The sequence below is a fragment of the Quercus suber genome, unplaced genomic scaffold, assembly GCF_002906115.3.
Source record: "Quercus suber isolate HL8 unplaced genomic scaffold, Cork oak 2.0 scaffold_22, whole genome shotgun sequence".
In the NCBI taxonomy this organism is placed as follows: Eukaryota; Viridiplantae; Streptophyta; class Magnoliopsida; order Fagales; family Fagaceae; genus Quercus; species Quercus suber.
In genome coordinates, this window is record NW_027069487.1 from 759,704 (window position 1) to 783,580 (window position 23,877).

General features: G+C 35.3%; 1 protein-coding gene and 2 long non-coding RNA genes across 3 annotated transcripts; 2 read left to right on the forward strand and 1 right to left on the reverse strand.

Annotated features, from left to right (window-relative positions):
* Nucleotides 1-1,824: 1,824 nt before the first annotated feature.
* Nucleotides 1,825-4,153, reverse strand: LOC136063706 (uncharacterized). Its single transcript, XR_010625325.1, has 2 exons — nt 3,720-4,153; nt 1,825-2,695 (listed from the first exon to the last, which is right to left on the reverse strand). It is a non-coding gene; the product is annotated as an uncharacterized LOC136063706 (long non-coding RNA).
* A 3,190-nt stretch (nt 4,154-7,343) lies between these two features.
* Nucleotides 7,344-9,409, forward strand: LOC112005120 (UDP-glycosyltransferase 91A1). The gene is made up of 2 exons (XM_065764488.1): nt 7,344-8,554; nt 8,752-9,409. The coding sequence occupies exons 1-2, from the start codon at nt 7,738-7,740 to the stop codon at nt 9,336-9,338; spliced, it is 1,404 nt and encodes a 467-aa protein (XP_065620560.1). The 5' UTR covers nt 7,344-7,737; the 3' UTR covers nt 9,339-9,409.
* A 1,914-nt stretch (nt 9,410-11,323) lies between these two features.
* On the forward strand, nt 11,324-13,146 carry LOC136063944 (uncharacterized). The gene is made up of 3 exons (XR_010625594.1): nt 11,324-11,452; nt 12,790-12,940; nt 13,049-13,146. It is a non-coding gene; the product is annotated as an uncharacterized LOC136063944 (long non-coding RNA).
* The last annotated feature ends 10,731 nt before the right edge of the window (nt 13,147-23,877 follow it).

The window sequence follows — 23,877 nt, forward strand, 5'->3', positions numbered from 1 at the left end:
TTTTTTTTTTTTTTTTTTGTGAGGGAAAACTATGCATAGAATAGAAGAGATAGTGACAAATTTATAGTAAAAGAGTGTGAATAAGAAGAGACAAAATAAAGGAATATGAAGGGAAAGAAGAAGAATGATATTAATGTATAGAGTAGTAGGAAGATGAAAAGGTAAAGGAGGGATAAATGTTAGAGAATTAGTCAGGAGATGAAAAGGTAAGGGAGGGAGAAATGTTGGAAAAGTGTAAATATTAAAAAAATAAATGTTAAAAACAATTCTAGGAAAATTGGAAAGAAAAAAAATAATGATGTGGATATTGATGTGGTTCAACTAAAGCGTAACAACAATATATGCTGCGCTTTAATTTTTAGATATATATATATATATTATTGATTTAATTATTATTTGAATTAGCATTTTAAAATGGAGGCTCCCTTTAGAAACTAATATAAATAACAACCATTCAAAATACATATAAATATATAAACATCAATGGCCTTTGGACTAGATTGTAAGATAGCTAAAATGCTTTATATATATATATATATATAAAAGATCTTAAAGGTAAAGCGTAACATTTATTGTTGCTATGCTATTTTTAAGCCACGTCAATAGTATTTTGGCCCACTTCAATCTATTTCTGTCCATTCAATCCACTTCAATCCATTCGGTCCACATTGATCCATTTCAATTTCCGTCAATCCATTTTGGCCCCCTTCAATCTATTTCGGCCCCTTTATTACATATTCTTTGTAAGGACCCAATTTGAACTCTTGGCCTAAAAGGAGTATGGACTTAAGCTCAGATAGCCCCAAGTAATAAATTTGTAGAGAGCGGGTTGAAGAACTAGGCTTTAGTGAATTAAGCAACGAGCTAATAGATTTTAGTGATGAAGAAAAAAGGATAATAGACGTTTACTAAAAAAAAAACGTCCTTGGCCAAATCCAAGGAGACTGATTCTAGTATATTGTTTTCGAAATTTAATTACAAGTTTGGTTCTGGACTACTATAGTGTTTTTCTCTTGATTTTCTGATCCCTTTCTCATGGAGGGTCTCTTACATTATATAAATCTCATTGAACCATCTTGACTCTACACTTGTTGATCATTTGAGCCCTTACTCAAGTGTCCGTCCCATCAAACACCCTCTCTGGCTTACTATGAGTTGCGATAGCCAAGGTAGCACTGTTCAAGGGTCTTCTCCACATAAATGCGACCAAAAAAGTAACTGCAGTACATTTAATGCGGTGATAGCAACTTTTCTCCAGATATTTTTGGGTTTCCATCCTTCTCGCCTGCTTATGAGGTGCATCCCTATCAATGGAGTTTCTATAAAGGTCACGTCCATCACAGGAATACATATCTGAACCGTACTTGTCATAGCCGAGGAGGAATTCTTCCTCGGACCGCCCTTCACTCCTTTCTTATCTATGATACTCTAAACTAAAATTCCTCATAACTGTTTATCCCTCCTTGGACATGCCCACATCCACAGATAAGGCCCAAGGCCGAAAATATAATTTTGGGCCCTTATCCCTATATTCTCCATTTATATAAAACAATAATATAATTATGTAATTTAAATGTTTTTGTTAAATTATGTCTTATATATATATATATATATATATATATATATCACTATGTATAGTTGTTAAATGTAAAATATATTATATATTCTATTACATAAAACTTATAAAAATAGAAAATATTTTTAAAAAATACATGCACTATTTATCCTACAAATTTTACATTATATTCTTATAAAATAATTACATCTCACATTAGTTTGCAACTAGTTTTAGCCATAATAGCCGTTTTCCTAAGCTATTGCAAATGATTTAATATGCGATGCTTTTGCAATACATAAAAATTTTGTTCTCCATGACATGTCAAGGAGCATCTTAATTGAAATGAAATAGATGGCCCCCTGTAAAAAAGATATCAAAAGTGAAGGAACCCTCCAACAATGTTATTGAGATCTTATGAAAATTCATAAAAGACAAGTTGGTCTGTCTCTTGTAATAACATGACCTGGGGACAATATCTACTCCTGAAAAAGCTTCATAGTGCATGCCAAAAGCAGGTTCACAATGCCCCCTGACAATAGTAGGTTTCCACTAGTCTACGACTGCATTATCTTCCTTTTAGCGCACTTTTGCTTTCAGTTGCAAAAGAAAGTCATGACCACTCGGGTCATTACACAAGGAAAACCATTTCATTCACCAAAAGCTTTGACACAGCTCATCAAATCACTGATTTATTCTCAACAGCTCCCAGTTCATTGCGCCATAGGCTCAGTCAATCATTTGTTAAGGAAACAAAAAAGGAAATGGATAATTAAGAAAGACCAAAAAATGTCAATTAAAAGAAAAACCAGAGGAGGTACAAAAAAGTAAAATTCCATCCTGCATATTATTATTGACTACAGCCACTATATAATATACAATGAAAACTAGATTGATGATATATGCAGGATGGAATTTTACTTATGAATTTATCCTGCCATTGCTGGTTCTGCTCCTGTTCTTTAGCTTATGAAATTATCCAGTTTACCAAAAAAAAACTAGATAGGCGATATATTTAATCCCAAACTACCTTGGGCAAAATAAAGGTGACACCCTCCTTTGAACTATCTCCTGAATCTGTTCAGATGAAAGAACAGATGCTCCGCCTTCATAATTAGCATGTTCCATCTGCTGATGCAACTGTAAAACACGGGACCCAATTGAGAGAGAGAAGGAGAGAAAATTAAAATTCCTTTCCCTAGTTGACATTGACCAATAAACCACATCAATATGTTTTAACAAATTCATGCTTGTAACTTGTAAGTATATTTTAGTTGGACTCTTTATCATGGAACCAATACCAATACACCATGGCTCTAGAAAAAGCAAGAGTGTGTCTCTGATTCAAATATATTAAGACCCATTCTCAGCACTTTGTATAAACCACAACTTGAAATAAAACCAAGAATGGCCATATACCATAATAGTACAAAAAATGTTGTAACTTTCGTATGTCAGATAACAAATAGCTTTACAGATTCCAAGTTGGAAACGGATTATGATGGATGATACTGGATAAGTTCATTGATCTCCCCTACTTATCCACAAAACACAATTTATACTTATGTGAGCTAAAAGGCTTATATAGAACAAGAACAAGGGAATGCTATAGAAAATTGCCAAGCAGGAGGAGAAAAACCATGCATCAGTTTACCTACTTTTGTTTTCAAAGACACAGTGACACAATACCCTTTTCTACTACATGACAAAACAGTAGCACCAGAGACCAGAATAGAGTAAACTTTTGTAATCCATGGAACACCATTCATTGGAAAGAAATCCAAGCATCTTACAAAGTCCATCATACCATTTTCCAAATAAAAAGGTATTTTTGGGGCTATTTCAAAATGGGTTTGAAGTCTGATGTGTGTATTTGTGCCATTGTTTGTGGGAGCATGTGAATCTGTTGTATTCATGTTTGTGCTCAAAGTGGGTTTGAATGTACTGGGTGTGCGTGTAAATTTCAACATGAACATGTGCAGCGTGTGTTCTGTGTTTATAATGCAACCATGTAATGTATAGGTGTGTGAAATCTGTGTTCAAGCAAGCTAATATTAATGTTACGCAGTCAATAAAACTTAGAAGCATCTGAACATGAACATGACCATAGGACTAATATACATTGAGAGCATCATATTATGGTTGAGGAAGAAATAGATGTCACCCAATTTTATCTTCTGTCTGCTGATGTTTTCCCTTTTCATTGCTTGCCTTTTCGGTGAGAAAATGTTTTAGGAGTCGACTCTGCTCTGTTCTATCATCGTTTCTCTTTGCTTAGCTTCTGCCTTGCTTCTAGTTGTTGTCTGCTGTTGGGAAGATGGTCTTCTTGTTGGGATGGAGCTGGTTGTTGTTGAGAATGGTTGTTGAAGGCTCTGGTAGATGAAAAATGAGGGATTTTTCTTGGTCCTCAGGCTCTGTTTTGGATTCTGTTTTTGGGGGTTTTGGAGGGAGGTATGACAGTTTTTCGGGTTTGGCAGGGAAGGTTTTTGTGGGTGTTGGTGACACAGTGTGATGATGGTAGAAAGTTTGGCATGAGAACTATGTCTCGTTAATATGCGAGTCCCACAAGATTTTTTCTGTTGGGTAGAGCTTTAGAATGAAAACCAAAATAGAAATGGTAAAAAGCCCAAACCGTGGGAATGTGGAATCTTTGGGGCCGGCCATTGGTTGTTCCTAATTGGGGTTTCCTGTGGCTTTAGGGATTTTAAAGATGGTGGATAAGGATAGGTGTCCCGTCTCACTAGATAAGAATGGATGAGATATGTCACTCGGAACATTCTAGCAATTAGAACCAATACCATAATTTATTTGTGCAATGGATTAAAACTTGGACTGCAGTGTACTTAGGGAATTGTATAGACTTTAAATTAATCGTTAATATCTCATATCAAAACTTGGCATGCCCATTAATCAAAAGAAATTAACTGGATTTTTGAATAAATGATAAATCACATATATGTCCTGATAAAAAAAAATCAAATCAAATTTAACAAAGTAAATGAACTCCATAAAAACATGACACAAAAATTATAAAAATTAATTAAATTCCTTAATCAATTTGATACTCAAATCTTAATGACATATTCAATAAAAGAGAACCAAATGATATATTTAGTAGCAATTTTTCAAGAAAATCATACAAAAATTTTAGCATGTGTTCCATAGAAAATTACATATTTTTTTCAAATTAAAATGCAAATCAAGTAGATTCTTTTAATCAACAATGCCTTATTTAATTTAAACCTAGTCTTCACCCATGAGCAAGAAAATTACAATGAATTTCATGGTGTTAAATATAGCACCAAAATTAATTGAATCATATGGTTGATTTTAAAAGTCCACTAATATTAGTTGACCATATAGAAATTGATGAAAATCAACAACAACAAAAATGGGGTCTAACTATTAAAACTATGAAATTATTCATTTTTAAGCTAAAATTTCTATCAAAATTTAGAATTTGACAAAATACAGTATCAACATATGAGACCTCATAGAGATTAACTTTACTCTTCAGCCAAATGAGCCTAGCTACATGAGAAGTAATGGCATCCACAAAAGATTCTGTCATGGCAGAGGGAAATTAATGGTGAAGGACGTAATAAAGATGAGAGACCAGGGGTTTAGTTGAGAGAGGGATTGAGGTTAGGTGTAATATCAATGGCTGATATTGAAAATTGAAAAAAAAAAATTTAAAAAAAACATTCAATCTCAACCATTAAATTAAATATATTAAAATAAAATTAAAAAAAAAGTTAAAGTATAAAAAAAATTTGTAAGAGAAAAATGAGTTAAGGTACCGCATTTGATCTCAATCCCTAAGAGAGGATGGAGTACCTCATCGAAGCAAGGATAGAACCAAAAGGAAGATCAAGCAATCTACCAGTGTATATATATAATTAAAGCCAAATCTAAGAAAAAATTCAATTAAATTTTAAATTAGATTTTAATTGTTGTCTAAATTTACACCATGTGTTCTATCTATTTTTTTTAATTTTTATTTTAAGTGAATTAATGTTGTGCAACAGACGAAGAGTCTAATATAAATAAACCATAAAAAACCCCAATAATAAAAAATAAAAATAAAAAGTAAATTCATGTGTATATTCAAAAAAACTAAAATTAAAAATTAAGAAGAGAGGGAGAATGAAACTCATCTATGACTATATATATATAATTAAAGTCAATGTTGAGAAAAAATTCAATTGGATTCTAAATTGGATTCCAATTGTTGTCAAATTTTACGCCAAGCATACTATCTTAGTTTTTTTTTTTTTTTTTTAATTTTTGTTCTAGGTGAGTTAATATTGTGCAAAAGATGAATAGTCTAATATAAATAAACCATAAAAAAACCCAATAAACAAAAATAATAATAATAGAAAGAGTAAACTCATGTGTATATTAAAAAAAAACTAAATTAAAAACTAAAAGAAAGAGAGAGAGAGAGAGAGAGAGAGAGAGAGAGAGAGTAAAACTCATCTATAACTTAAAAAATGTCTAACTCTTACACCGAGTATAATTTGAACCCATATATATGTGAAATTATAATTATTTTTAATTACCATGCATATGCACAAATTATATATTAGTTTACATATAAAAACAAATACTAAAACCTTTTTTTTTATATAAACAAAGACTAAAACTTATATATAAGTAAGGTAAATTATGATCCTCAATTACATTTAAATATATGGTTGTGTTAAAATTAACTATCACTAATAAAATAAAATAAAAGATAAACATTACTTGTATTTTATAATTAATACAATTATGTGTTTGAATTTAATTAAAAAACTTAAAATAATCCACGTGGTGCTTGTCTCAAGACTAATTTGTTTTTAGTGTAAATTACAAGCTACCTTTTTGTGGTACTGGTTAATAACAATTTAGACCCACAAGCTTTTTCAATTGTTAGGTTTTAACCTTCTAAAATTTAAACTAAATTGATATTCCAAAATAAATAAATAAAACTAAAATAAAATCATTAGGGATACTTGAGATGGAATCTTAACAATTTCATTTTAGTTCAAACCTTAAAAGGTCAAATATTACGGTAAATAGTTTTATGAACTAAATTGTGATATGATCATGTACATAAAGGGGAAAGGAAAAGATTTCTACTTCCCCCACCAACTTTGATCTTGGATCCTGAAGACAATAACAAACAAATAATAAAACTAACCACCAAATCCAAGAATGTTTTCAATAGATATTCGAATATATTGGTATCTATTTATGATAATTAATATTTATAGTTAGACCAACATATCAATGGATATCAATAACAACAAATTTGACCAGCACACCACCAAACCCAAGATTGGTATTGTCGTTTTCAGGAACTTCAATAGGCGACAAAGAACAACAATGATGGTGAAGAAAACATTAATTATTGTTTACTACTTATCTTACCCATAGATTTTTTTCTTTCTTTGACAATTTATTCATGACTACTTGTAGAAACTAATATTATGAGTACCGTTTCAATACATATTTTGGTTTTTTCATTCCCAAAATTACCGTTAATATTATAAAATAGTTATTTATATTATAAATATTCAAATTTAAAAAAAAAAAAACACAATGTTAAAAAAAAATTAAATAAAAATAATATTTAAAAAAAAAAACACAATGTTAAAAAAAATTAAATAAAAATAAATAAATAAATAAACCATTACATAAATAATGCACCATCCAAGAAAAACCATTCCCGCAGCCCACGTGAATGTCATCTTTCTCTAGAGCATTTATCATTCCTATGGGTCCGCCCCTCAAAAATAAATGACCAATGCCTGAGTGGAAAACCTGGGCGAGTTGTGGGCGATACGTTGTGGGCAATGTTGCGGGCAAATCGCCCACAACTCACCCATGGGGTAATTAATGGAAGCCTCACCAAGCTTTGGTAGGGTGATTTAAAATCATCCCTCTACCGACAATCATCTCTCCATCAATCACCACTCAACACATGAGTGAACTGTGGACAAAATTGTGCACTAGTTTGTAGCACAGGACTTCTCCTTCTTTTTTGTATGTTTTTCTTCTCTCACAAACCGGGGGCTTTTTTGGTCCTCCGTTCCATCTTTCTTTTTTCCCCTTATCCAATGTCAACGGTAACAAGAGAGCAATAATATAACATCAAGTTGTTCATTCAGATCTCTTGTGAAGAGAAAGATCTAACTATGGATTCCATGCCCAACAAGAAGCTCCACATAGCCATGTTCCCATGGCTAGCTTTTGGCCATATGATCCCCTACCTCGAGCTCGCCAAGCTCATGGTTCAAAAGGGTCACCACATCTCCTTCATATCCACCCCTCGAAACATTGATCGCCTCCCAAAACTCACTCCCAGTTTGGCTTCCCACATAGACTTGGTGAGGCTTCCATTACCCCAGGTGGAAAACCTCCCAGAAGATGCCGAGGCCACCATTGATGTCCCAAACAACAAAGTCCCGTACCTCAAGAAGGCATATGATGCTCTGCAAGACTCCATGGCTCGGTTCCTACAAGACACACACCCAGACTGGCTTCTTTACGACTTTGCTCCTTATTGGTTACCAAGTATAGCCCGTAAACTCGGCATCTCAAACGCCTTCTTCAGCATAGTCACTGCGGCTTTTCTCAGTTTCGTAGGTTCCAAAGCCCATTTTGGTGAGCGTAAGAACCCCGAGGATTTTACTGTGCCACCCACCTGGGTCCCATTCCCAACCACGGTGACAATGCGCTTCTTCGAGGTCATGAAAGTCTTTCAAGGCGGCATAAGCACCGACAAGTCCGACGTCTCAGATATTTTCCGAGTGGTGGAAGTGCTCGATGGCTGTGACATAGTGGCTGTGAGAAGCAGCATGGAATTCGAACCAGAATGGCTACGTGTTCTTGAGGATCTTCACCGGAAACCTGTTCTCCCCGTTGGTCAACTTCCCACTGTTGTGTACGACAATGGTGACGAAACTGAGACTTGGTTGTGGATGAAAGATTGGTTGGATAAGCAAGCCAAAGGTTCCGTAGTGTACGTAGCATTTGGGAGCGAAGCGAAGCCTAGTCAAGAGGAACTCACTGATGGCTACGTGTTCTTGAGGATCTTCACCGGAAACCTGTTCTCCCCGTTGGTCAACTTCCCACTGTTGTGTACGACAATGGTGACGAAACTGAGACTTGGTTGTGGATGAAAGATTGGTTGGATAAGCAAGCCAAAGGTTCCGTAGTGTACGTAGCATTTGGGAGCGAAGCGAAGCCTAGTCAAGAGGAACTCACTGAAATTGCTCTTGGGTTAGAACAATCCAAGTTACCCTTCTTCTTGGTACTAAGAACTCGACGTGGCCAAGCTGATACTGAGTTGATCGAGTTGCCAGAAGGGTTTGAGGAGCGAACCAAAGGACAAGGATTGGTGTGTACGAGTTGGGTACCTCAGCTCAAGATTTTAGCTCATGAATCCATTGGTGGATTTTTCACACACTCTGGGTGGAGCTCTGTGGTGGAAGCACTTCAGTTTGAGAGAGCTCTCATATTATTGACCTTCTATGCGGACCAAGGGATTAATGCTAAGGTTTTGGAAGACAAACATATTGGGTATTTAATACCGAGGAATGAACATGATGGATCATTCACTAGGGACTCGGTGGCTAAGTCTTTAAGGCTGGTGATAGTAGAGGAAGAGGGCAAGATTTACAGGGACAAGGCTAAGGAGATGAAGGCCTTGTTTGGAGACAGGACAAGTCAAGATCGATACTTGGATAGTTTCCTTGATTACCTAATATCGCATTCGAAAAACATATGCAGTTGAATAAGTCCTAGTTAATCAGTGGTAATTGTATTTGCTTGATTAATGTTTTTATCTCAATTACTTTGTGTATTTGTTTCAAGATATGGTGATTGAGGCGTATGTCCTTGTAGCAGATTGTTTTTGTGTTTTAATAAAGTTGTCTTTGTTTGAAAGAAAATCCTCGTGAATCTTCCGAAATTTGTGTTGTAAATTTGTAATTACAAACTAAGTGCTCATTTGGCTTGCGCGTCCACGATTTTGTGTAAGTTTTCACCTTCTTCTTTTTTTCACGCGTTTCCAGCTAAATTTTACTGTGGCGGCTACTGTTCATTAAACAGTAGCTGCAAAGTTTGACTTTTCAGCACAAGTTTTATTGTTTACGGACCCACCAATTTCATTTTTCAGTAACTTTTTCATTAAAAATTGGTCTCATGATACTATTCACACATTTAAAAATTATTTTGTTACAGTGTTATTCCACTATTTATTTATTATGTGAAGGTGTTATTTCAATTAGAACCCATTAATTTGTTTTCCAAATTTTCGTTCTTAGTCTTAGTGTGTGATGTAAAATTTTTCCAATCAAAACTTTGATAAATTCCATCGAAAGTTGGAGCTTTTAAAAAAAAAAAAATTTATTATTGTATACCTTTTATACATGTCAATTAAGAGGGTAATAAAGAATATGATTTAGAATAAAATAAAATGATATAAAAATATTTTTACACAAGTCTGCAGACCGTGCTAAGATCATTGCTTACGTTGTTTTATACAATTGTTTTTAATTTTTAATTTTAAAATTAATTTACTTTTAAACTAAATTCTTTTTCTTTATACTGTCCATTGTTATATTGTAAATAAATAAATTAATGTTGTAAATATTATCGTTCTTTAGATAGTATAACTATAATTGAGATACAAAATTTAATCATTCTATAAAATGAATGGAAGTATTACATTACCCGGATTAATTTTAATGTATTTTATTGTACTGTTATATCAAGTTAATGATATTTTAAATATGTATAATGTTTCCTCCTATTATGCAGGTTAAATACTAGTATACATAAAAGAGGAATATTATTTCACTTCTATTATTTACTCACAATAAACAAATTAAGCAACTAAGGTGATTATTATTTTCTTTCTCCTCCATCCTCTTAAACTCCACGGCGGTTATCATACCATATGGGTGACATTAGCGTGCTTTAAATTAGTTTTCATAAATAATTTTATTTCATTTTCTTTATTTTATTTTCAAATATTTGTTATGAATAAAATTATAGTTATAGAGTTTTGATTTATCACATTCAGTCTTGATATCATTTAGACGTTCTTGAATCTAGCAAGTGCTAACATGCTGTAGTCTAGAAGCTAAATCAAGATATTAGATATGTACTTATCTATCATTTCAAATAAGAAGTCACATTTCCCATCAAATAATAATAATAATAAATAAATAAATAAAAAAAAATAAGAAGTCACATTTGTGGAAGCGACCGTTGTGATTTTTTACCTCCCACTTTATGACGCTTCTTTCGCTTGGTCTAGAATGAGAGAAGGAAAGAAATTAGAAATCCAATGCAGGCTAGTGACAGTTTCTCTCTCTTTCTTTGGTTTTGTTGACAAGAATTTTGATATGTTAGATTTTAGGGTAAATTACAAAGTACACCCTAACGTTTGAGGGTGATTAAATTTTACACCCCAACGTTTCGAAACTTTAATTTTACACCCTAACTAGCAAATCACCCCCGGTTAGTTTTTGATGTTAACTGCCATGTCATCCTACTGACGTGTTTTTTTTTTTTTTTTTTGTCTTTTTGCCAATTAAGCTCAAAACAACACAGTTGCAAGGAAATGTAGTGGTGACCTAGCAATTGCTAAACGGCACCGTATTGCCCAAATAGAAAACAAACAAAATTTTGTTATGGCACTGTTATGAACTCAAAATCCTAAAACTAAACGCACAACCCAGCCCTTAGCTCCCTAACCCTTACGAACTCAGACCATCGCATCGGCTCTGCAACCAACTCTTACATCGTGAACCTTGATGTGAGTAAGTTCATCGAAGGCTCCAGGTCAGCTCCAAGGCGGCAACAGCGGCGGTGACGGGTACGGCCAAGCCAACAGTTTGGGTATTTCTCTTCTCTATGGCTCTCTTTCTCTCTCTCTTTTTGGATTTTTCTTGTCATTGCTGGATTGGAATTTTGGGTTTTTTATTGGGTTTGCTAGGGCTTTTGTTGTTTGGGTTTGTTAAGGTTTTTGTTCTTTTTTTTGTCTTTTTCTTTTTTTGGGATTTTGTTGCTGGATGCACAGAATGTTTGGGGTTTTTGTTAAATTTTTTGGGTGATGGATTTGTTTGGGATCCCATTATGTTTGACGGATCACTGAGAGAATAGGGGCTAAATTATACTATCTTATATATCTGTATTTGCAGTGAACTTTGAAGTCTATTTTTATTGCATATGTAGCTGCATGACATCATTTAATTGTCTTTGTATTGATTGTGACATTCGTATTGATCAGGGGCTATTTTTTCATGCTGATGCTAGTTGGGAAAGCAAAACAATGAGAATATTTTTGTTCAAATGGACAGCAATTTCAAATGGGTAGCAATTTCTAATGCAAATGCAAAAGCCAGTGCCTACCAAATGCTGAATCCGAAATTTGAGGAGAAGTAATTTTCTTTCCCTTGCTCTTAACCACATGTTAAAACTTTGTTGCAATAGATAATGTTACTTACAATAACTGGTTGGAACTGAGAATTTATCATGTCGTATTGCAGCTTTGTTAAGGGTAGAGATTATGATCCAGATCGTGAACGGGGTGAGAAGAGAAAGTTGCAGAAACAAGTAAAACATGAAGCTAAGGGGGTAGCTCATGGTTTCGTTGGAATCAAAGGTGCAATTTTGATTTCGTTGTTTTATTATTGTTAACCTCATAAATTATAAACAAGTTTTTCCCTTCTCATATTGATTTCATTGTATTATTATTGTTAACTTAAGAAATTATAAGCAAGTTTTTCCTTTCTCATATTGAGTCATGCTAAGTCTACTCTAAGCGCATCAGAGGGTCCATTATTCAATATTATACTTAAAGTCCAACCAGCAATCTAATTTGTAATTACTAATTTTGAGAGGAATTCATCTATTTCTTTAAACATACACAGAGGTAATATATATATATATATATATATATTTGAATGGAGTTTTATGTTCTGATTTTTTTTTTTTTTTTTGGGATTTTGTTGCTAGATGCACAGAATGTTTGGGGTTTTTGTTAAATTTTTTGGGTGATGGATTTGTTTGGGATCCCATTATGTTTGACGGATCACTGAGAGAATAGGGGCTAAATTATACTATCTTATATATCTGTATTTGTAGTGAACTTTGAAGTCTATTTTTATTGCATATGTAGCTGCATGACATCATTTAATTGTCTTTGTATTGATTGTGACATTCGTATTGATTAGGGGCTATTTTTTCATGCTGATGCTGGTTGGGAAAGCAAAACAATGAGAATATTTTTGTTCAAATGGACAGCAATTTCAAATGGGTAGCAATTTCTAATGCAGAAGCAAAAGCCAGTGCCTATCAAATGCTGAATCCGAAATTTGAGGAGAAGTAATTTTCTTTCCATTACTCTTAACCACATGTTAAAACTTTGTTGCAATAGATAATGTTACTTACAATAACTGGTTGGAACTGAGAATTTATCATGTCGTCTTGCAGCTTTGTTAAGGGTAGAGATTATGATCCAGATCGTGAACGGGCTGAGAAGAGAAAGTTGCAGAAACAAGTAAAACATGAAGCTAAGGGGGCAGCTCATGGTTTCGTTGGAATCAGAGGTGCAATTTTGATTTCGTTGTTTTATTATTGTTAACCTCATAAATTATAAACAAGTTTTTCCCTTCTCATATTGACTTCATTTTATTATTATTGTTAACTTAAGAAATTATAAGCAAGTTTTTCCTTTCTCATATTGAGTCATGCTAAGTCTACTCTAAGCGCATCAGAGGGTCCATTATTCAATATTCTACTTAAAGTCCAACCAGCAATCTAATTTGTAATTACTAATTTTGAGAGGAATTCATCAATTTCTTTAAACATACACAGAGGTAATATATATATATATATATATTTGAATGGAGTTTTATGTTCTAAGTCTAAGAGTTACAATTATATTTGAATGGAGTCTTCCATAACAACTAACAATACAATCACCTGGCACATTGCCAAACCTGATATATGCAATATATGACCAAAATGTTAATCACTCTTCCATAACAACTAACAATACAATCACTGTCATTGCCTAGCACATTGCCAAAACTTGATATATTTAATATATGACCAAAATACTAATAATTCTTCCATAACAGCTAACAAATGTTCTCATAAAGTTTATGTAAATTATTGGCCAACACAAAATAGGATACTTATGTCCAGTATCACCATCATATAAGCTTATGAAAAGCTTTGCAAAACAACGACCACAAAAAGGTTCTAACAATTAACAGTCCTACAAACTACTATGCTGTTGCTCCTCAACCTTTTTCAGCTCCACTTCCAGCTCTTCCTTTTCCAACACTAGCTCCAACACCTTTTCTAGATCTACCAACTCCATTGCTTCCAGCAGCACTTGTTTGAGTTGAGACGTTTAATAATAGAAACATAGTAAGTATGCATGCACAACAAACTAAATGACCAAATGTTGGCAATTTGCAAATAATAAGCACAATGTATATAATATAGTATGGAAAGTACTATAGTTGATTGGCTTCCAGTAACACTTGATAGGCGACAGTCCTCTTCCACTCTTAAGCCCATAAACACACGATTGCCTTCTGTTCTCCTAATCTACAACAAGCTTAAAAAAATTGCAGTTAGCAACTATAATAAGTAGCATATACCAAAACTTAGTTAGCAATAAACATGTATTAATACATGATTTTGTCTCCTTATAGTAGATGTTGCTTCTTGTCTCTGCTCAGTCTGGCCTTCACTAGCATCATTAGATTTGGGGGGTACTTTGCATCCTCTTTTGTTGTGACCTAATTGTCCACAATTGGTACATTTTTGTGTGGCAGATAACTTCTTCAACTTATGTGAAATCCTTTGTGCCTCATCAACAGCTTTCTTCCTCTTGTTCTTCTTTGGTCTTCCAGGCTGTACTGGCATCTTCGAAGGCAGAATCTTATCACTTGCTTCCTTGGCAAAAACTCCTCACCATTGGTAGGCTGGATAAGACGTGAGTAAGTTCTAAGGTAAGTCTCAACCTTGTAGTAGTGATGCACATAATTTTCTGCCTTTTCTTTCTTGTAAGCAATTGCTGAAATTGCATGCTTACAAGGGATGACTATTAAATCTCATCTATAGCAAACACATGTATGCTTATCCAAATCAACTACAAACTGTTTTCCCTTACAATGCACTTCAAACTTTGATCCACTGACCATGTAGATGTGTAATCCCTAGTTGCTTCCTTGTTAACTTCTAATTTATCTTGAATCTTACGACAAATTAGGCCAAAGTTCTTCAACATTGTATCCCTATTTCTTGGGGTCCTTTTCATAAGATACCTCCTAATCATCTCACACATAGTCAATATGGACTTATCCCTAGCATCAATTATCTTGGAATTAAATGACGCAAAGGTTGTTCAACAACATGTCACACTTAGGCCAAGTTCTAAAAGCATGTCTGCTCCAATGTGCACAGTTAATACCCATCAAATGCCCATAAGCATTAACATCTACATTTCTCATCATCTCCATCTTTGCCTCAAACCCAAGTCTGGTGGTCTCTCTTGCTGCTGCCCACATTAAATCTTTCAATAGTTTACCCTTATACTTCTTGAAGTTGGCATATAAATGCCTAACACAGTACCTTGTATGTGCTTCAGGAGTAATTGTTGCAAGAGAAGGAAGTAAGCCCTACATTAAAAACCAAAAAAAAAGGTTATTACGTAGATATTAAATAATTTGAACACTAAATTTAAATATAAATATATAAAATGAATACAACATCCAACTTACACAAAAAAAGAAACACATACCTTCTGTTGGTCAGAAGTAAAGGCCCAGCCACGTTCCCTCACAAGACCAATATCAGCTAACAACAACTCTAGTAACCATGACTAACTGGCATTGGTCTCACCCTCACAAACAGCAAATGCTATTGGGTACATCCCATCATTCTCATCAATCCCAACAGCTGCCAATAGTTGCCCCTTCAAAAACCCTCTTAAATGACAAGCGTCACGACTAATAATTGGCCTACATTCCTTTGAAAATCTGATTCTACAAGCAGCTAGGCACACATACATTCTCTTGAAGTGCAATGTGGGTGTGTGTAGATTAATTTTGGATATAGTGCCCGAAGTAGAAACTCTCAACTCTTTACAATAATCTCTAGCTCTTTCAAACTGATAGGCAAACATTCCTTTAAGCATTTCCAATGCAATTTGCCTAGCCCTAAAGGCTTTGTCTAGGGAAATGTCTACTTAAAACTGATTTTTTATGCCTTCCTTTATCTCAACACTTTTGATGTTGGGTCTCCCTCTAAACACCTCTAGCCCTGCAACTACAATCCACCTTGCAGAAACTATCCTACTATGAAAAGCCCTAGAGCATGTATGTTTTTCCCAATAGGTTTTCACAAGTAAAGAGTTTTCTTCACAGTCCCATGAAGCATAAATATACCACTCACAATTCTCACATTTGTAACTCACCTTGCGAGACTCATTCTTAACAATTAACAATGGATATCCGTGCTTAATTCTATAAGACTACACAGCCCTCTTAAACTCCTTATGGTCACTAAACAATATCCCTTTCTCAAAAACGGGGTCAGGCATATCCACCTCAGCTCTAAATTCAATGTACTTGAGGTGCTCTTTATCATCCTCAGAGTTGACAGGAGTGCACAAAACGTCAAAGTGCCCATAATCACTTTCCCCACTTTTTATATTATGCTCCTTATCACTAAAGCAAGTGGACACCCAATTTGATGTGTTCTGCTCATAAGGGTTTACGTTTGATTGGTCATAGGCAGTGGTTTGGACAATGTGAATGGGTCAATAGGGGAGGATGGTCTTTCATATCTATCAAATTCACTATCACCTACCAAATCAGCATAGTCTTCATCAAAAAAATTGTCATCTACTCCAACTCCTTCATCAACTTCTTTATGAAACTCATGCTCATCATCACCTTCATTACCTTGATCCTCATTAACTTTTTCCTTATCAGCTTGTTCAACATACTCCACATATATGTGTACTAACCTTTCAGGTGCAAATTCTAACCAATCACGTACAGCCCTAACGTCATCATCTTTTTCCAATGGAAATAGGCCATTATGAAGTTCCATATGAGGAATTTGGTAAAAAAATTCTACTACATTTGTAATACCAAGATCTCTGGCATACTTAGGCATATCAAAAACAGTAAAAGTGTCAGGATATACATCTGAGACCCTTGATTCAGTCCATCTAGCATATTCAACATGTGTATCACTATGTGTAATGAATACCCCTCCATGATGTATAGACATATCAAATGGTTGATCCATATTCAAAGCCTTGCACACACATATAAATGCATTACTAAAATATTTCATTTAATTAATAAAATATAATTCACATACATGTATACACAAGAGACATTACTATAATATAATATTTAATTAACACATTACTAACATCACCATCTTCTTTCAATGGACATAAGCCGTTATTAAAATAAATATAATATTATATGCAGACAAGAGTTATAAAGCAAAACACATGGACAGGTTGGACCACAACCATTCCACTTAGTCAATTTACCAAGTAAAAATGTGCATTATTTTACACCGTTCAATACACACAACTCATCATCACAAGTTGACCCACCAAAATTATATATCAATAAAGTAAACAATTCTAGACAAAACTCAACCAAATATACCATAAACCATAAACAACAAATCCCACCATAAAGTTCCAATAGCCAAGTAAATGAGTTTAAATCACACACACATAGAGAGTTCTAGCAACAATCCATCACCCAAAAAATTTAACAAAAACCCCAAACATTCTGTGCATCCAACAACAAAATCCCAAAAAAAAAAATTTAAACAAAAACCTCAACAAACCCAAACAACAAAAGCCCCAACAAACCCAATAAAAAAACCCAAAATTCCAATCCAATAATGGTAAGAAAAATCCAAAAAGAGAGAGAGAAAGAGAGCCATAGAGAAGAGAAATACCAAAACTGTTGGCTTGGCCGTAGCTGTCACCGCCGCTATTGCCACCTTGGAGCTGACTTGGAGCCTTCGATGAACTTACTCACGTCTGGGTTCACAATGCAAGAGCTGGTTGCAGAGCCGCTACGGCGGTCTAAGTTCATAAGGGTTAGGAAGTTATGGGCTGGGTTGTGGGTTTAGTTTTAGGATTTTGAGTTCATAAAAGTGTCATAACAAAATTTTGTTTGCTTTCTCTTTGGGCAAAACAGCATCGTTTAGCAATTGCCAAGTCACCGCTACATTTCCTTGCAACTGTGTCGTTTTGAGCTTATTTCGCAAAAAAAAAAAAAAAAAAAAAAAAAAAAAAAAAAAAATCACGTTAGCAAAATGACATGGCAATTAACACCGAAACTAACCGAGGGGGTGATTTGCTAATGGGACCAAACGCTAGATTCTTTTTCCTTATTTTCGTGGCTATAATCTATCCAACTGGATCAAATAACATTTAATCATCAAGTTGTTTTGGGTTACACATGTGTTGCGTCATGCGTGGATGCATTCTTTGTTTTATAAATTTACTAGAAAAAAAAAATTACATGAATTATAAAAGTAGTTGATAAGAAGACACAACTGCTACTTTATTCAAAAAAAAAAAGTTGATAAGAACGAAATTTAAAATATATTTTATCAACTTAGAAATCATAGGAGAAGAAAAACTATATATATTTTTAAAATTTAAAAATCTAAAAAATTTCTACAATACGGTGAAGTTACATAGCGCAACCACAACATCTAAGTTTAACTTTTATTATATAGTATATGATATGGCCAACATAATTAGTTTATTAAAAATCCATACTCAATAAAAAAATTTAAAATTAAAGAGTGATTGCTGTTGATGTTATTTTATATCATTATTGTTGTTGATTTATTTGAACTAGCATTTTAAAATGGAGACTCCCTTTGGAAATTAATATAAATATAACAACCATTCAATACATATAAATATTTAAACACCGTTGACCTTTGGACTAGATGACAAGATAGTTAAAATAGTGAAATGTTTTTTTTTTTTAAGATTACTATTTTAAAATGGAGACTCATAAATAACAACCATTCAATATATACAACTATATAAATACCCATGGTCTCTGGACTTGATGGCAAGATAGCTAAAATGCTTCTTTTCTTTCCGGGTTTTTTTTTTTTTTTTTTTTTTTTTTTGGGTTGGTGGGAGGGGGGGGGGTTACAAATTGCTAATCCAATGTGGGTATTTTTTGGATTTATTAGGCAAATTTTAGCCAAAATCGCAGTTTTCCTAAGCTATTGCAAGTGCTCTAATGTGCAACAGTTTGGTAATGTAATTTGGACAACAGTTTTTATTGTTCCACAACACTTTCACCCACACGTATTTCCACAGAACTTAAATAATGTTACTAGAACAACATTATCAAACGAGCTCTTAGTTCTCCATGGCATGTCAATGAGCATCTTGGTTGAAATGTGATAAGATAGTCATCATGCAAACATTTGATAACTATGTCAGATTATATGGTTGTCAACCTGCTACTTGGATTTGCATCTACCAATACACCCTGCTTTAGTAGCATCTTTTTGTAAATAAGATATCAAAAATGAAGGAACCCTCCAACAACGTTGTTGAGATCTTATGAAAATTCACAAAAGACAAGTTGGTCTGCCTCTTATAATGACATAACCTGCGACAATATCTACTCTGCTACTCCTAAAATAGCCTTATCTTGGGTTAGAGTATTCCCATTGGCAATGGTAAATAGTGTAGAGAAAATTTAGCATAAAGACACAAAAATAGCCCCGCAACCAAACACATAAAATCTTCAATTGCAAATTTTTTTGCAATTATACTACAGTGTCATCCTAAATGTAAGATGGCATTGTAGCACTTTAGTAAAAATTATAATATATTTTAATTGATAAAGTGGAAGAGAGATAGAGGAAAAGAAAGAAAAAGAGTTGTATTGGGATATATTATATTATTTTTTAGTATGTAACATATATTATTTTAATTATTAGAATAGAAAAATAAAAGTTGGTGATAAAGCCAAAAATGTGCCTCGTCAGTATGTTCCTCGTCAGAATGATGGACGACCTCCAAACCTGTTGTCAATACAAAAAGAAAGCAAAAAGGGTACCAGTGTCAGGCCAATTGGGAATACTCCGATACTTAAGTCAGATTACACAATCCAAACTTAACTTGCTCACAATTTGCTATTTTCTGGTTTTTTGTTCTCTTACCTTCTTCTTCACATCGGGCTCACTTTTTATATCCTTCCCTGGGTCAGTGCAGTTATGTTCGTTAAATGCTGGGTTGAGCGTTTCTCTCCTGACCGTTGCATTTAATGAACAACGATTGCCTCAGTTACGGTGTAACGGACGACCGTTGCGCCGCTTCTATTCTCGTAACTACTCCTGACGTAATTAGGGAAGGCCAGCTGTCCGGTGGGTGTTCAGCTGTGTTATTAATTCACGTATTCCTTACTAATTATGATGACGGGGTCTTGCCCCTATGTTCGTCTTCTACAAGGACGCAGAATAGATCGTCTTCCTCGTCGACGATCAATCGCAGGTATCCGTCAGTTGCCCCCCCCATTCCGTAATCGTCATGAGTTTGGACGATATTCGGAATGTGATTGGACGCGACGATCCAATTTTCTGCAATTTCCAATGCCAATCATCCCAATTTAAATGTGAAGCGACTGCCTCTTCGGGAAATGGGCACGTGTTGACTCTTGGTTGGAGGTGTGTGCGATTTTTCATCGTTTTTGGCGCGCTTTAATTTTAAGTTTTCTTTTTAGAGAAAACTGTTCCCCTACCTTCCTCCTATTTTGCCTGCCTCTCAAAGCGCCAAGTGATTCATCTTCAGAAATCCTGGTAAGGTTTCTTTTCTTTTGCTTTAATGGTTGGTTTTGAGCATCTTAGTCAAGAGTGCCCTTCGGTCTCTTTTTTCTTTGCCAAGTTAGGAGTTTTTCTTGAGCATTCTTCCAGTCGACGTCCTCCATTGGGTCTGTTTGTGTCTCGTGACTCTGTTATTAGGCCTGTTTTATTTACTCTCTATCCTTTAATCCACTAGTCTTTAGTTAGGTATCACTTAGAGATGGATCCAATCAAGTATAGGGCAGACAATGTTAGGTCAAGCGAATTGGAGACTGGGTTGTCTTCCAACACTGAGTCTTTGAATCAAGTGATTGATACAGCAGTTTCAAGGCTACCCTCATCTTCTTCTTCTCGTCCCTTACATGCCCTTTCTGAGTCTTGTTGCTTGAAGGTGAGTCATTTGAAGGGTTTTAGGAAGAGGTTTTAGTTTCCCAAAAGCACTTCTGTCAGGTTGCCTCGTCTAGGTGAGAAAGCTTGCAACTTTGCTCACGGGGAGGTTTGTTTTTATGAGGCTCAGTTTTTGTGTGGCCTTCGATTCCCAGTTCAACCTTTCATTTTACACCTTTTGAACGCCCTTCAGATTGCCCCTGGTCAGCTCGTCCCCAATGCTTAGAGGACGGTAATAAGCTGTATGGTCATCTGGGTATCTGCCTGTGATGGAGAAATAATTACAGTAAATGAATTTTTGTTTTTGTACCGTTTGAAGCCGTCTACCTATTATGGGTATTTTGAGCTTCTACCCTGGGATAGGAAATTCAGAGTAGTGAGGGATTTCCCTTCGTCCTTCTGTGATTGGAAATCACGGTACTTTTTCGTCTCTAGATCAAGTTGGAAAACCTTATCCGACGATTTATGGGGTGAAGTCCCAAGATTGCTCCAAAAATGGGAGGTTCCAGCACTTGGTGCGTATTCTTGTGATCTCTTTCTCCTCTTTTCCATGCCTTGAATGCTTATCTAATGTTGTTAATGTTTTGGTTTGCAAATCTTGATCGTCCAAATCTCGAAGACCAATATCGTCATCGAGTTCAAGCTGCTCTTGATTATGCCCGTGAAATAGAGGATTTTGACGATCTACTCGATCCTCGTCACTTATATGATTGCTGCTTAGCTCCTAAGCCGTCAAAATACGTTTTAGAAAAAATTCGTCGGGAAGAGAAAAGTAAGTTCGTCTGTCAACTACTTTATTTCCTCTGACTTTGTCTGTTATCTAACCGAGAGTGACTTCTATCTATATCGTCTTTCTCTTTTTGCATAAATGGCAACTCGATACAGTAAAGACAAATATGCTCAGATTAAGAACTTGAAGAGCGAACCTCTAGCCAACTTGACTTCAGGCTCAAAGAAGAGGAAATGAGGTGATGAGAAGGCTGAAGCTTCTTTTCTAAATCCTTCCGTTCATGTTACTCCTCCCTCTCCAACTCCATCTTTGGAAGTGACCGCTGTCACTCCCCTGGTGACTCGTGCCAGGGGTAAGAGCAAAATTGGGATGAATGTATGGGACGATCCCGCCACAGCCTTAGGCCGTGCGCACAATGTCATCACAAGTGACAAACTGAAGAGTTTGTCGTCCGTTCCTTTACACGAGCTCATTAGTCGACATATCCACAAGCTGGTGCAGGTATGTCACCTCAATTTCCTTGCCTTACTTATTTGTTATGGAATGTGTACGACCTTCTTTTCCCTCTCTTTAGGTACTTGGAGAGTCTTTGCGTATCACGACAGATTATTTGAGTGTGGAGGAGAAGATTGTGATGGCCTTATCAAAAGCAGAGTCCGTTGAGACTGAATGTTCTCAGCTGAAGAAAGATCTGATCGCTGCAATGAATGAACGGAACGAAGCTAATCAGAGAGTAAAGGAGCTCACTGAATCCTTGCGTGTGGAGAAAGCTCTCGTCATTCAAAAAGACGAGGAGATCCAAGCTGCCTTGTTGAAGACTGACGAGGAAAGGGAGAATGTTATTCAAAAATTCAAGCAATCAAAAGAATTCTCAAACCTCCAATTCTTGCAATACTTCAAGGGGTTTGAACTTTTACGTCGCTGGACCATGAAGCATCATAGCTCAGCTATGGATTTTTCTAGCCTAGACTTGGAGAAAATTGACACTGAAGTCCTGGAAGACAAAGCAAAGGAATTGGAGGAAGCTGAATCTGGGGTGCCGGAGAAGGATAAAGCGGCTGAAGACAAGGAGGAAGACGGAGCGGTTGGAGATAAGGTTGCTAACGAACCTCCAACCCTTCCTTTATAAGTGTCTGTTTTGAAAACAATATATTTTCCCCTTCTATGTTTGGGGGTTTCTTTTGTTAACAAACACTGGTTACCTCCTGTTTTGAGGTAGATATTTCTCTTTTTTGTAGTGACGGGTTTCCCCTTGGTTTTGGGGCCGTCTATTAAACTACTTATTACTTTATTTATGCTGTCATATGCTATTGCTTCTCTTGCGGAATCCTTTGTTCTTGCAATTTTTTTGATACCAGCTGAAGTTTGTGCTTGATTTGGGCATGGAGTTAGTAATTGTTTTGATTTCGTCGCATGAGGTGAATCTCACCCCTGTGGGATTTTTATCCCGTGGTTGTTCTTATGAACCTTATCCCGTGGTTTTTAGGATGATTTTTTACCTCGTCGCGGGTTTTCAACCATGCGACTTCAACTATAAATTTCCAGAACTTAGGACAAAAATCTCCGTCAATAATAATGACGAGATTGAAGTCCAAACTTAAGTGATAAAAACTACAAGTTTAAATCACATGGATAAAAATCTCCGTCAATAATAATGACGAGATTGAAGTCTAAACTTAAGTGATAAAAACTATAAGTTTAAATCACAAGGATAAAAATACTGACGGATACCTGCGATTGATCGTCGACGAGGAAGACGATCTATTCTACGTCCTTGTAGAAGACGAACATAGGGGCAAGACCCCGTCATCACAATTAGTAAGGAATACGTGCATTAATAGCACAGCTAAACACCCGTCAGACAGCTGGCCTTCCCTAATTACGTCAGGAGCAGTTACGAGAACAAGAGCGGCGCAACGGTCGTCCGTTACATCGTAACTGAGGCAATCATTGTTCATTAAATGCAACGGTCAAGAGAGAAATGCTCAACCCATCATTTAACGAACATAACTGCACCGACCTAGGGAAGGATATAAAAAGTGAGCCCAATGTGAAAAAGAAGGTAAGAGAACAAAAAACCAAAAAATAGCAAACTGTGAGCAAGTTAAGTTTGGATTGTGTAATCTGGCTTAAGCATCAGAGTATTCCCAGCTAGCCTCACACCGGCGAATGTACCATTTTTGCTTTCTTCTTGTATTGACAACAGGTCCGAAAGTCGTCCATCATTCTGACGAGAAACATACTGATGAGGCACATTTTCGGCTTTATCAGTTGGGATGTTAGTTATGTTATAAAACGATAT

Bases quoted from the DNA above. Each gene is read 5' to 3' on its own strand.
- LOC112005120 (XM_065764488.1), top strand. From the start codon at position 7,738: ATGGATTCCATGCCCAACAAGAAGCTCCACATAGCCATGTTCCCATGG. The intron at 8,555-8,751 runs GTTCCGTAGTGT...AGCAAGCCAAAG, and splicing joins GTTGGATAAGCAAGCCAAAG to GTTCCGTAGTGTACGTAGCA.